We start from the raw sequence: 11,587 nt of genomic DNA, 5'->3' as shown, positions 1-11,587 counted from the left end.
TTTCGGAGCTGATTTCGGAGCTGTCTCTCTTCTTTAACCCACTCGGGGCTCCTATCTGCCGGAGCCTGCAGACAGAGGGCGACCTCGCTGCGCTTCTCCTCCACCGACTGGTTGAAAAATGGCGAACCGGGGCTGTGGGGTCCTCCTCGGCTGAGCTTGTGGTGCTTTAAAAATAGAAAGAGTGGCACAAAATCGCCGTGGGAAGGAGCTGCTTGCGCGGAGGACGTTGCTCTACGAGCGGGGGAGGTTCATCTCGAACCGGCCTAAAACTTGAATTCTTTTCTTTCCTCCGAAAGGAAACGCTGGTTCTAATCCAGGAGCCACGAAAACAAGTCGGACATGAACGGTGTAAGTTTGCTTGTTGGGGCATCACCACAACACAGGTTAAATCACCTCAATGAAAGCCGCCTTAAATGTTAAAATCTTTCCTTCGAAACGTAGCTACACTGGCGGGCGTGCGCGTATTAGCACTCCGTCACATTTGGGTGAATTGTTTCTGAATGTAACAGTCAAATATTGTGCAGTAGTTACAATCGGGTTCCTTTTTTGTTTGAGTGCTTAGCTAACATGCTAATTCCATGTGTCAGTTAGCCGAGCAGAGCAGTTTTACCGACAGCGGAGGTTTTAAATGTGTCTGTAAGAGGGGAGGGTCGCGGCTTTACAGCAGGTGCAGATTGAAATGTAAGTTTGATCGGAATGATGGATTTTATCGTGAGTTGAGGGCGCATTCGTGCCATGACAGTCTGTTTAAAGGGACAGCTGGGTGGAGCAGCCCGGATCCCTCCTGGGGCCCCGCCCACACCACTTCCGGAAGTAACGGCGGACATTTACTCGAGTAGATTCAGATCCTTTATTGTCCCACACGGGGAAATTTACAGTAATCCGAGTAATCCGTTACATTACTTCAGATATTCCACCAGTAGTTTACAATTCAGACAGAATTCTCCCCTGGACGAAACAGACGTGACTAGTTTAGGGCGTTTTGTTTCAAATGTGTAAGACATGATTAACTTGCCTCTAAAATTTTACAACTTTCCAACCCAAAAACGTTTGTATTAATTAAATAAAGCTTTAATAATGTTTTTATTCACATTCAAAGAAACGTAACATTTTAGATTTTGCATTTTGCCACATTCGTCTGATCTCAAAACAGGTAAATGTGTTTTTAAGCATTTGTTTGGCTTTGTATTTTTGTTATAGAAAAGACAGTTTGATGTGTCCATCATGTCATAGATGTTGGTTTTTTTTGCTCTTTTACAGGAGGCGCTGTACAATAGTCCCGTTGTCACTGCCTTTAACTGCACCAATTCTGTATCATCTATTCATGATGAAGAGATGATCAAGCCCCAAGAGGGCAGGTGCTCTCCGATATGCCGCCAAGCGAACGGTGCTCAGAGGCAGGCAGACGGTAAATATCTGCTTATTGTGTCATTTGCTGAAGATTTGAGGATAAATGCTCTCTTTCTTGTATTTCTAATCTTTCCACCCTTCCAGACAGGATAACCGGTACCATCAGCAACACACCCAAAGACTCAAAGACAGATTTCCCAGAAATGGAGAGCAGCCGCAGCCAGCGTTCACTCTGCTGGTCAGACGAACAGCCGGCGCCTCCTCAGACCTGCCTCAGTCCTCCCGCTGACCTTTCTTTGCCCTTCAGCAACAACCTCACCACCACCATTCCCCTCCACAACAACAACAGCAAAAACAGCAGGGCTCTACACAGCCGGCAGAGGAGAGTCCACTTCAAGGTTAAAGGGAATAAATCAGCCAAAAGAACGTAAGCTGTGGTGTCTTTAGAGAAGAGCTGCAGTATGACCCTGTCGCACAGGTGACCCACGGTTCTTGTATTTTCTGCTGCAGAGCTGGAGGAAACAGAAAAGTGACCGACTACTATCCAATAAGACGAAGCTCAAGAAAAAGCAACACGGAGCTGAAGGTGAGCTGAACCCCCCCACCAACCCGTCTGAACATCGGGGCCCTTTTCACCTTTTAATCGCACGAGAGCGGAGTAATCGAATCACAAACGCGCACGAGCGGAGTAATCGAATCACAAACGCTCGACGCTACAAAAAGATGGTAAAAGTAACGATGTCCTGACAAGGTGGATAAAAGGTGAAAATGCCCCCCCCCTCCCCCCCACTTCAGTGCAACGTTCTCACCGTCCTTTTTGTTACCAGTGTGAAGAGAAGAAGCAGATAGATGATCTCATCACCAACGGAATAGAGGAAGGAATGGAGGTACGTTGATCTAGTTTGAGGTTCCCTATCAGGAATGTTGGGAATGCTTGTTGGGACGTTACCAGGGAGGTTTGATCCGTTGGCTCTTTCATCACAATGGCTGATTCATTCCACACACTGAAAGGTCGGAGGTGGCTCGGCTCGAGTTGGAGATAAAACCCTTCCACTCCGGCCATATTTAGCATCTTGACGCTACTCTTGGTATTTTTGTTTGGAGGTGCATCATGTGGAAGGAAAGGGCAGAGCAGTGTTTGCCACGCGGTGTTTCCAGAAAGGCGAGTACGTGGTGGAGTACCACGGCGACCTGCTGCAGTTCACCGACGCCAAAAAGCGGGAGGCAGAATATGCCCAGAACCCCGCCACCGGCTGCTACATGTACTACTTCCAGTACCTCTGCAAGAAATACTGGTCCGATATTTGCTTTTCTAGGATTTCCTTTTGCCCAGCGTGGTTTTAAATGCCTATTTTTTTATTTTTTTTTTGGGTCTGTGCAGCGTGGACGCCACCAAAGAGACCGGCCGCATGGGCCGGTTGATAAACCACAGCAAGAACGGAAACTGCCAAACCAAACTCCACGACATCAACGGCGTCCCGCACCTCATCCTCGTCGCCTCCCGGAACATCGACGAGGGCGAGGAGCTGCTGTACGACTATGGTGACCGCAGCAAAGCCTCCATCGCGGCCCACCCGTGGCTCAAATACTGATGGCTGAACCCCCCCCCCCCCCCACACACACACACACACACCTCTTCTTAGCTGTACAGAATGCCTTAGGAACAGAAGGCGCCCCCTACTGTTGGAGGGAGGGGCCGCGGGAGTGTCACAGTTCAGTTGAGATCCATCTGCCTCGTCAGATGGCTTCTGTACCGTTTTATTTATCTGAATACGGAACATTGTGGTTGTTTTGCAGGACGTTTATTTTGTACATTTTGTATTTCCGACAGACGGATTCTCCTCCAGCATGCAGGTCTCCTTTAAGGCCCTGCGTTTTTATAATGCTTTTTCTTAATTAGTAGTTTCCAGTCGTTGTATTTATGACCCCTCTGGATCACCCAAAACTACCAGATGCAAACTGACTAAACCTTTAAAGGGGGGACTGGGTAATATTGTCAGAGCGGAGTTTGATTTGGTTCGTCGGGAGTCGCGCGGTGGAGGGTAGCGAGTGGTTCCCTCACGGGCCAGTTCTGGACGCCAGTTCTGGACGCCAGCTGCACCGCGTGTGTCGGCGGACCGAAGGATTCCTTATTTTCCGGTGTAAATTAACACGCAGGGTTGCAAAGATGCAGAAACCATTGAGCTCCTTCTGTCTTTTTATACATTTTAGCTGAGATATTTTTTTAATGTTTAAACTCCGCAGCATGTGAACCGACGGCGTCCAAATCAATTATTATTATTGTATAAAAAAAAAAGCAAATATCTTTGCTGGCGTCTATCAGAAACCTTCAAACGGTCTCACTTTGGCTGCACTTTGTAAATATATTTATTGGCTTCCTGTTGCAGTGTTGCAGGTCCATGATGCATCACCTCACCTGCCCCCCCCTCCCCAAAGCTTCAATCTACGAGTAATCGTTCCCCCCTCCGTGGTCGCTCTGAGCCCGGTCGTAGCTGTAGGACGCGAACGCAGTCGGTAAACGTGTTTCTCACAACGTCTCGTTCATCCTCTTGAATCTGTATTTGCGGGATGCACCAAAGGTGACGTATTAGTAGGTTTAAAGTATTTCACTTTCACCAGATAATCCACTTTTAACACCTTAAAGCTTCCTGGAGTTTTCCAATCGGCTCTTCCTGTGAATTTGAGTTCTATTTCCTTATCTTTAAAACTAGAAGCACATTATTTTTTCAAATTAATTTGATTAAATGAGTCACTGTTCATTTCTCCTCCGACAGCCCTGCGGCAGCGTCTTATTTGGTAATAAACGCAGTAGCTTCTCATCACAGGGGCAAAGGTGCATCTACAGGGTTCATCCATGTTGGGTGCTGCAGCGAGTGTGTGTGTGTGTGTGGACACACACATCTTTTACACGACAGACTCGAAGGTTAGCGTTACCAGGCTTCACTGCTGCTGGGGTGTCAGCGTTACTTTAACTGCGCCATCAAAGTTAAATTTCAGTGACTCAGGACAAGAATCCAGATTCAAACTTTCCGGTCTGACGTTACTAATGTAGCAGCGCAACACATTTCTGGGGATGTTTTGCTGTTTTTATTTATTTTGCTGTACAAATCTTCTTCTTCCTACGGCTGGTGTTTGGTTGAAGTTTGTTTGCACCCCCCTCAATTGTAATTGTTTTTTTAAAAAGATGAATTTGATTTGAGTCTTAATCAGTTGTTTTTTTTGTCAACACTTATTTGCTTTCGGAGTGTGTTCTGGGTTAGGAAACGACAAATCCAATCCTGAACTATTCCAAATATTCCAGCCTGTTACTGAAAGTAGCGAACAAATGCAATAATGGCCCACATTGGCAACACTGACCTGTTCTAGGATGATAGATCTTTGCTGTTGTAGCTCTGAACAAACTGTAATTCTGGGGAATAAAAAAATATGCAAGTGAACACAACAGTGTGTGTGTTGACATGTTTTGAAGTAACACAGTAACCTTAAAAACGGCGTCCTTGTATAGGAGCTAAAACAGGCGTGAGCAGACAGACACAGCTGAGGATCTGCCCCAGTTTTTATTATTGAACAGATGATTTCTCTGGATGTGCAGTCCAACGGCATTAAACACCTTCAGCCTTCCTCAGCCCTCCTCCTCCTCCTCTTTATTCCTTCTCGGGGCCATTTTAAAATGTTTTCTCCATCTCTAAAAACACCACAGCTGTAAAACACACGACGCCTTGTTTTCATTCCATTTTTTTTTAAAAGTCTTCCCAATTCTGTCAGTAACATGTGATTAGCAACCTGACGATGTGGCTATGGAAAGGTGTTTACTGTAAACAATGCATAGGCGCACAAGGGTGGAAACCCGTTTCCTCGTAGCTGCATTTGCTGCTAAACTGGAGACGTACTGGCAAATAAAAGCTCTTTAGAACCTCCAATGATCTTTTATGTGCTTTTCCATTCCACATCTTCAATAAATACGTCTTTTAAATGACTTGGGAGCTGCTCCGCTTCGACAGAGGTCAATATCTATTGCTCAGGTTCCACCGCCTGGACATTTGTGCTGATTTTTGTTGAACATTAAATCCCAGACACGGTTAGAGAATCGGGGTCGCAGGTTTGCTGGTGATTCTGCTGCACGCGTAATTGTAGAAACCCAGTGAACTTCTTGGAGCGCAGCAGTTATGGCGGGAGTAAATCTCTGCGGCGGCACTTTTAAAAGCACTTAGCAGCTTAATTCTGAGAAGAGCGGGACGCGTCCTCCGTCCCCGCACCTCTCGTGAACCTTCAGCCTTTTCGTGCAGCTACAACTTCACACTTCCTGTCTGTCGACTTGAGTTTTCCCTCTTCACCCATTCACTCTTCCTCCCTTTGACCTTTGCACGATGAGCCCATGAGCTTTCAGTAACTGTGAGTCGCTAACAATGGTTTGGTACACAACTGGCCGAAACTGGCTGAGTGAAGAACACGGGAGCGTCTAAAGCCAGTTTTTGGTGTTTGAATGAACCTCGGTGGGTCCCTGCTGGTGACTACAGGTGCTGTAAGGCCTCCTGGGCTTCCTCTGTGTCCACGCTGTCTCTCGCCGGCCACGAGCTGCTGTCCAGGTGATCGCCTCGCTGCAGGCTGCGCTGTTTGTCTCGTGAGAACAAACTAAACCTGAGAGGAGAAGACGGAGAGGTGGAGAGGGGTGTTTTTAACAACAGGGTGACAGGTGTCAGCATAAGAGTGTAGCATTAGCATTGCTAGGCCCAGCTGATGTGCATATCTTGCCAGAAATGTTATTTATTTGTTACGATGCTGACTAAACGATAAGAAGGGATTTTATCAGTCAAACGGTGAGCGCGCCAGTGCCAGCAGGGTTTTAGCTACCGTCTATTATCTGATTGATGCTAAATGGTACATAACAGCACTTTATACTCATGTAAGTCGAGTTAATGTTTCTTGTTTTCTACTTATTCAGACAAAAATGAGAATTTAGTAAAGCACAAGAAAAGTGATGAAAAGAAATTCAGTTTCTACAGTTATTTTAGGGTTGAGGGGAGCGTTTCTAGCAGATGGTGTTGGAGATCAGACAACACTCTCAAAGTTCATATTCCAACTGGCTGATTTTCATGACCAGCACAAACATTCCAGCAACAATTTTGAATAAAACAGCCCCCACGATCAGCCAATCAGAATATGGAAAATTGGGATAAAGGTTCAAACTGCAACCCCAGCACGTGCAAATCTGCTGGAGACCGTTAGCGGTGAGAAAGCGAGCGGATAAAGAGCCATACAGTAGATAGGAGGCGTCTGATTGGCTGTAAAGTGGGGTCATCGGGGATCAAACCAGCCGCCACCATCGGCATAATTGCTGTGAAGATCCTGTTACACAGAGGCAAAGAATGCACAAACAGGAAGGGACATGATGGGGGGGGGAGAGGGACCAACATCAACTTCGAGCCTCTGTTCCACCCAAAGACCATTTACAGTTCACATAAAACACTTTATCTACACAATCAAATGATGCTCAGCTGCAAACAAGGGAAGCACACAGCAGGCGGGTCACATCTCCCAGAATGCATCAGGAGGAACATTAGGACGTCGCCTCTGCCTTTACGTTCAAACGATTTGTCACTTTTTTGGAAAAGCTGCCGGGTTAGTGATTTTAAAGGTCGATCACACATCAACCGACGCTAAATACATGATGTTAATTGCGAATGTGAAGCAGCGGAAAGAGGAGAAACGGGGGCGGAGGTCACGACGGGCCGAGGGAACCGGCAGGAACCACTCACAGGCGTTTGATTCCAGACTCGGGCTGCGCTGAAGAACGAGAGCGGCTCCTCAGCTCTGGCGAGGGCGAAGGACTTGGGGTCACGGGGTCATTTTCTGTCTCTTCACTGCCAACGCAAACATCAGAATCATCAGCATCAGATCGGCGCCCCCCCCCCCGCAGAATAACGCAGGTGCACCTTTTGTAATAAGCCAGCTCCTCCTGCAGCATGAACACTTTGGCCTTGAGCTCATTCCTCTCGTGGAGGACGTCCCTCAGCTCCTGCAGGGTGAAGCGGGGCCGGTTGGGGTCCTTCGGGTCGAGGCCGCCCCCCGTTTCCTCGTCGCACAAGGCCTCCTGCCGCAGAGGGGAGGACGAGTGACACGGAGGCAGTAAAACCGGAGGAGAGGGGGGCGGGAAGGAAGAAGGGAGGTTGGGAGGGAGCGAGGATACCTGGGTAAAATATTGGAACACAGCAGGCATGTCTTCATCGCACATCGCCTCCTGGTGGCAAAGGGTGAAACCTGAGACATCAGGCCTCGTTCCAACACTTCAGCCTTCCTCCCCCCTTTCAACTAATACTCTTTGATGCTTTGACCACCCACACTTCAAAAGCACAGAACGTTAGGGACAACGCAGCTCGTGCAGCTGGCGCTCATGCACGGGAAGCCAAAAATAACCCATTACATAACTGTCTCGTTTCCTGTCCATTCCTTCTCCTTGACAGGATCAGCAATGATTTCTGGGACGCCCGCAGCAACAAAATGGCTGAACTGTGTCGGCTGTCACCTCAGTATCAGGCAGAGGCCATTCATGCGACTCATTTTATGAGAAATAAGTCCGGGTCCATGCTGTTTCATGGTAAGGCTGCTCACAATCCCAGTCTCTTTCAAACACAAACGGAAGAAAGCTTTTGTGTGTGTGTGTGTGGCATGTGTGTATGGAAATAGCCAAATCTACAGGTGCAGATCTGTTTTCCTGCTTCAGTATTTGTGTCAGACTCTCAGGATTGTGGCGCATTAAAGGTCATAGCCAAGTGCTGTTAGAGGCTCCCTCTATATTTAGAAAGGTCGCCCGTGCTGTCGTCCGCTCCACCGGTGCCACGGGTCCTGTCGCCCCTCTGTTAGTCTATCGACACCCGCGCCGAGTCACTCTGGCGCTGGTCGCGGGTCACACCAATGTTAGTCCACAACGTGCTTCTTTAAAGCAGCCTTGCTGGAGCTACAGTCACACCACTCTGCTTCGGTAGTCAGAGCGCCGCATTACCCAAATCAACGCCGCCTCGTCCTCGTCTTCCTCGTTCATGCGTCCCTCTGGACTGAGGGAACCGGGCAGGGGTGGCACGGCGGCATCAAGCCTGCCCGACATTGGCTCAGAGGGGTCAGCTCTGCCTGACCAGCCCTCCACCCCCGCCAGCATTCTCAAGCCTTTACCGCTCTGACGGAGGAAAGCAAGTATTGTGACACCCGACGCATTTAAAGGAGCATGTTTTCACCCGCAACGTGCGACAGGAGACCAACAAAGGTCGTCGCGCTGACCCTTTCACACGCAGGAAGAGCTACCTCGGCAGGTGAGGGCGGCTGAGCCGGAGCCTCCTCAGGGGCCAGATCTCCTTGGAGTCGTTCCCTCAGGCGCGCGACTTCCTGCCGAAGGACACCGACTTCCTGGTCCCGAGCCTGAGCGCTGGCCTCCAGCTCGACCTTCTGCTCGATCAGCGCTTTCCCTTGCGCCTCCACCACAGAAATTTTATGCCGCAGGTCATGGTTGATTTTCATCAGGCGAGACTGCTGCTGCTGGAGCTGCACGTAGACACGCACGTGTTGTGAACAGAGCTTTGGTCTCATCAGAGAATACACTGAGGAACGTTTGAGTTGTAGAATTGTATTATTGAGTTCCGCCACTAGGGGTCGCTCTGCCAACGCTAATGTCAGTGGCTGGAGTCGTTATATTATCAATATCGTGAAGAAATTCAGCCAAATGAGACCAAGTATCTGTTGATTACATTCCCAATGAATTTCTCCATGAGATAACGTGATAGAGGCAAACACAGAAGCCTCACCGCCTCGATGTCATCGTTTTTCAGGGTGAGCTCTCGATCCTTGGCCCGGATCTCGTCTCTCTGCTTGTCCACCACCTCTTTGAGCCTCTTCATCACCTGCCTCTCTCTCTCCGTCATACCTGAGTACACGAATAAGCCAACAAAAACGATGCTGAACAGCTGAGTTTTAGAAACCATTTGGCTTTTCTGTGTGTGTGTGTGTGTGTGTGTGTGTGTGTGGCAGGTGTGTTGGTACACTGAGACTGTTTTGTCCACAGTATCTCGGGCTGACTGTGGCCTCTTTGTGGAAACAAGACTGGTTCCCCTTCAGACGCAGAAAGGACTTGCTTTGTGTGTGTGTGTGTGTGTGTGAGAGAGAGAGAGAGGCAGAGAGGTAAAAGCATGTATTTTGTGTAATAATATTTATTTTCCTGCTGGTTGTATCTCTGCCCATTATTTTCTTGATAAATATTTAGATGACCAAATTTAAATATAAAATTCCAAATGTCTGCTAATGCCCGAGGTTCCTCTGAGATTCCTCAACCTGCTGACTGAGGGTTGTAAATTTCGAAGCAACCTTGCGATGCAGGGTGTGAGCTGGTGTTGGGTGTGTTTGAGCAGCACGTGCGCGCACCCTCGTGCCTCTGCAGGTCCTCCTCGTTCAGGGGGTCTCTGACGGACAGGTTGGTGAGGAGGCTTTTGTTCTCCTCCTGCAGCTGAGCGATCTGGCTGAGCAGATCCTGAGCTTCTCCCCTCCAGACGTCCTCCACCAGCTCCAGCTCCTGAAGTCACACATCACTCTCCGTTACTGTCTGCTCACACCCAGAATCCCCCAAAGATGAAGCTCCCAGACAGGAAGTGAGTCATGTGCAGCCGGCAGCACATCCTGTCAGTGTGGGAACATCTGTCGTGCTTCTCAAGATTCTTTCAAAAGACTTTTCCACGGTGTTGGTGGAGCAAACTTTTGCATTAAAAAATGACGGAAGCTATTCCTGCCTCATACAGTATATGTTCCTTTTTCCAGCCCAGACTTCCACGTAGGAGATTTTAAACTGCTGTTGCTGCACAAACTCTGTTATTCAGTGACCTGGCGACTGAGTCACAGTCACAAGAAACTTACAGCTGGACTATTTTTATTGCACAGAGCAGAGGCGACTCTGAGCGGTGACCCTCATATCTGTGCCACATACAGCGTAGAAGGACAGGTTATAGAAGGACAAACCCCAACACAAATCCAAATCAGGACCCAGGCTATCATTTGCTGATGAGTTACTATGGTTACAGCCACCGTGTTTCTCTGAAATTACACCACTATTTTGAATCAGCAGTATATTCTGCTCCCCTGTTTAAAAAACAAGGTTTTTGGGATTAATGTAAATGTGAAATAAGTGCATTCAAATAAACTGCAGTCGATTCAAAAATTGACATTATACGTAGCTAATGCATAGTGTTGTTGTTGTTGTTGTTTGTCCTTTGACCTTTTTGTGCTTCTTCTCCTTCTGCATCCGATCCAACCTCTCCAGGCGCAGCTTGTCCAGCTCCAGCCGCAGCTCTTCGACCTCCGGGCCGATGCTGTTGCGGCTCACCATCACCTCCAGGATCTCCAGGACCCGCACCACTTTGGGCATCAGCCTGGACAGAGCCTCGCAGCCGTACTGGTCTATGATCCGTTCGAACTCCTGGCCCACCACCGCGGCGATGTCATACACGTCCATGACGGTGAGGTCCGCCACATTCTTCTCCAGGGCAGACCCGGAGTCCTCCATGGCGGTGGTTCTTCTGGCCCTCCCCGCTATCCTATTATGTTTCCCCCGCTACAGCAAACTTCCTTCCTCCGGGACAATTCTGGCGAGTGAGCTCAACTCTAAGGGCTGCGCGTCTCGAAATGGCTGATAAACGCACTAAAAAATCCGCATTAAACGCCACAAGTGTCTTCTCTCCATCGCCGGCAGCAGATTCGGGGCCTCCGTTTGATTTGATTGGAATAAATATCGGCTGTGACCGGAGACCCTCCGCGGCTGTGGCCCATCACTGTCCTGCCCATAACCCACCGTCTATGCGCCATATTTACAATACAGACTTCCGGTTTGGGATTTCAAAATAAAACCAAACGGGTCCAAAACGCCGCCCCTTCCTTTGACATGACCTCATCTTGCTTTTACTTTGAAATAAAGTATTTTGTAGTCACGGGATTTTTCCAATCTTAATTTCCGCCGCCTTGACGCAGCTCCACTTCGGAGCGCACAGGAGTCGCAGTGGCAACTTCCATGGTGGTGAGGCTGCAGTTTGTTTTGCGCATGACGGAAATTACAGACAGATGAGGTCGCTGTGAGGATAAATGACAGCTCACGGGAAAGGCTCACGTGGTCTAACCATCATCAAACTAATTGTTCGTGGACGTTCCCGTGCTAATTTAGCAATAAATTGCAGAATGTGCTCCTAATGGAATATTAAAAGGGGCGCAT

At 48.5% G+C, this 11,587-nt stretch overlaps 2 protein-coding genes across 5 annotated transcripts; one reads left to right on the top strand and one right to left on the bottom strand.

Moving 5' to 3' along the window:
* kmt5aa (lysine methyltransferase 5Aa) lies at window positions 1-4,783 on the top strand. Of its 2 annotated transcripts, XM_057018660.1 has the most exons (8): window positions 1-201; window positions 298-348; window positions 1,261-1,408; window positions 1,495-1,777; window positions 1,861-1,936; window positions 2,178-2,237; window positions 2,455-2,645; window positions 2,732-4,783. In XM_057018660.1, exons 2-8 carry the CDS (start codon window positions 340-342, stop codon window positions 2,940-2,942), a joined length of 978 nt encoding a protein of 325 aa, XP_056874640.1. In that variant the 5' UTR covers window positions 1-201; window positions 298-339; the 3' UTR covers window positions 2,943-4,783. The 2 variants fall into 2 exon arrangements, with proteins under 2 accessions (XP_056874640.1, XP_056874639.1); XM_057018659.1 differs by having other exon boundaries at window positions 3-348.
* Window positions 4,784-4,888: 105 nt separating this feature from the next.
* Window positions 4,889-11,286, bottom strand: rilpl1 (Rab interacting lysosomal protein-like 1). 3 transcript variants are annotated; one of them, XM_057018655.1, is made up of 9 exons: window positions 10,601-11,286; window positions 9,757-9,904; window positions 9,144-9,262; window positions 8,647-8,883; window positions 8,351-8,521; window positions 7,284-7,441; window positions 7,107-7,211; window positions 6,609-6,696; window positions 4,889-5,988 (listed from the first exon to the last, which is right to left on the bottom strand). In XM_057018655.1, the coding sequence occupies exons 1-9, from the start codon at window positions 10,886-10,888 to the stop codon at window positions 5,983-5,985; spliced, it is 1,320 nt and encodes a 439-aa protein (XP_056874635.1). In that variant the 5' UTR covers window positions 10,889-11,286; the 3' UTR covers window positions 4,889-5,982. The 3 variants fall into 3 exon arrangements, with proteins under 3 accessions (XP_056874635.1, XP_056874634.1, XP_056874636.1); XM_057018654.1 differs by lacking the exon at window positions 6,609-6,696 and having other exon boundaries at window positions 10,601-11,267; XM_057018656.1 differs by lacking the exons at window positions 6,609-6,696; window positions 8,351-8,521 and having other exon boundaries at window positions 10,601-11,242.
* Between the last annotated feature and the right edge of the window lie 301 nt (window positions 11,287-11,587).

Source organism: Takifugu flavidus, chromosome 20 (genome assembly GCF_003711565.1).
Source record: "Takifugu flavidus isolate HTHZ2018 chromosome 20, ASM371156v2, whole genome shotgun sequence".
Taxonomy (NCBI): domain Eukaryota; kingdom Metazoa; phylum Chordata; class Actinopteri; order Tetraodontiformes; family Tetraodontidae; genus Takifugu; species Takifugu flavidus.
Note: the sequence above shows the minus strand (reverse complement) of the source record. Positions and strands in the feature narration are given on the sequence as shown.

Excerpts from the sequence above, each read along its gene's own strand:
- kmt5aa (XM_057018660.1), top strand. Across the intron at positions 1,409-1,494 it reads TGCTCAGAGGCAGGCAGACG|ACAGGATAACCGGTACCATC; the intron begins GTAAATATCTGC and ends CCACCCTTCCAG. Across the intron at positions 2,238-2,454 it reads GAATAGAGGAAGGAATGGAG|GTGCATCATGTGGAAGGAAA; the intron begins GTACGTTGATCT and ends TTTTGTTTGGAG.
- rilpl1 (XM_057018654.1), bottom strand. The coding sequence starts at position 10,888 with ATGGAGGACTCCGGGTCTGCCCTGGAGAAGAATGTGGCGGACCTCACC. Across the intron at positions 9,905-10,600 it reads AGGAGAAGAAGCACAAAAAG|GAGCTGGAGCTGGTGGAGGA; the intron begins GTCAAAGGACAA and ends GTGTGACTTCAG. Across the intron at positions 9,263-9,756 it reads GGACCTGCAGAGGCACGAGG|GTATGACGGAGAGAGAGAGG; the intron begins GTGCGCGCACGT and ends TCGTGTACTCAG.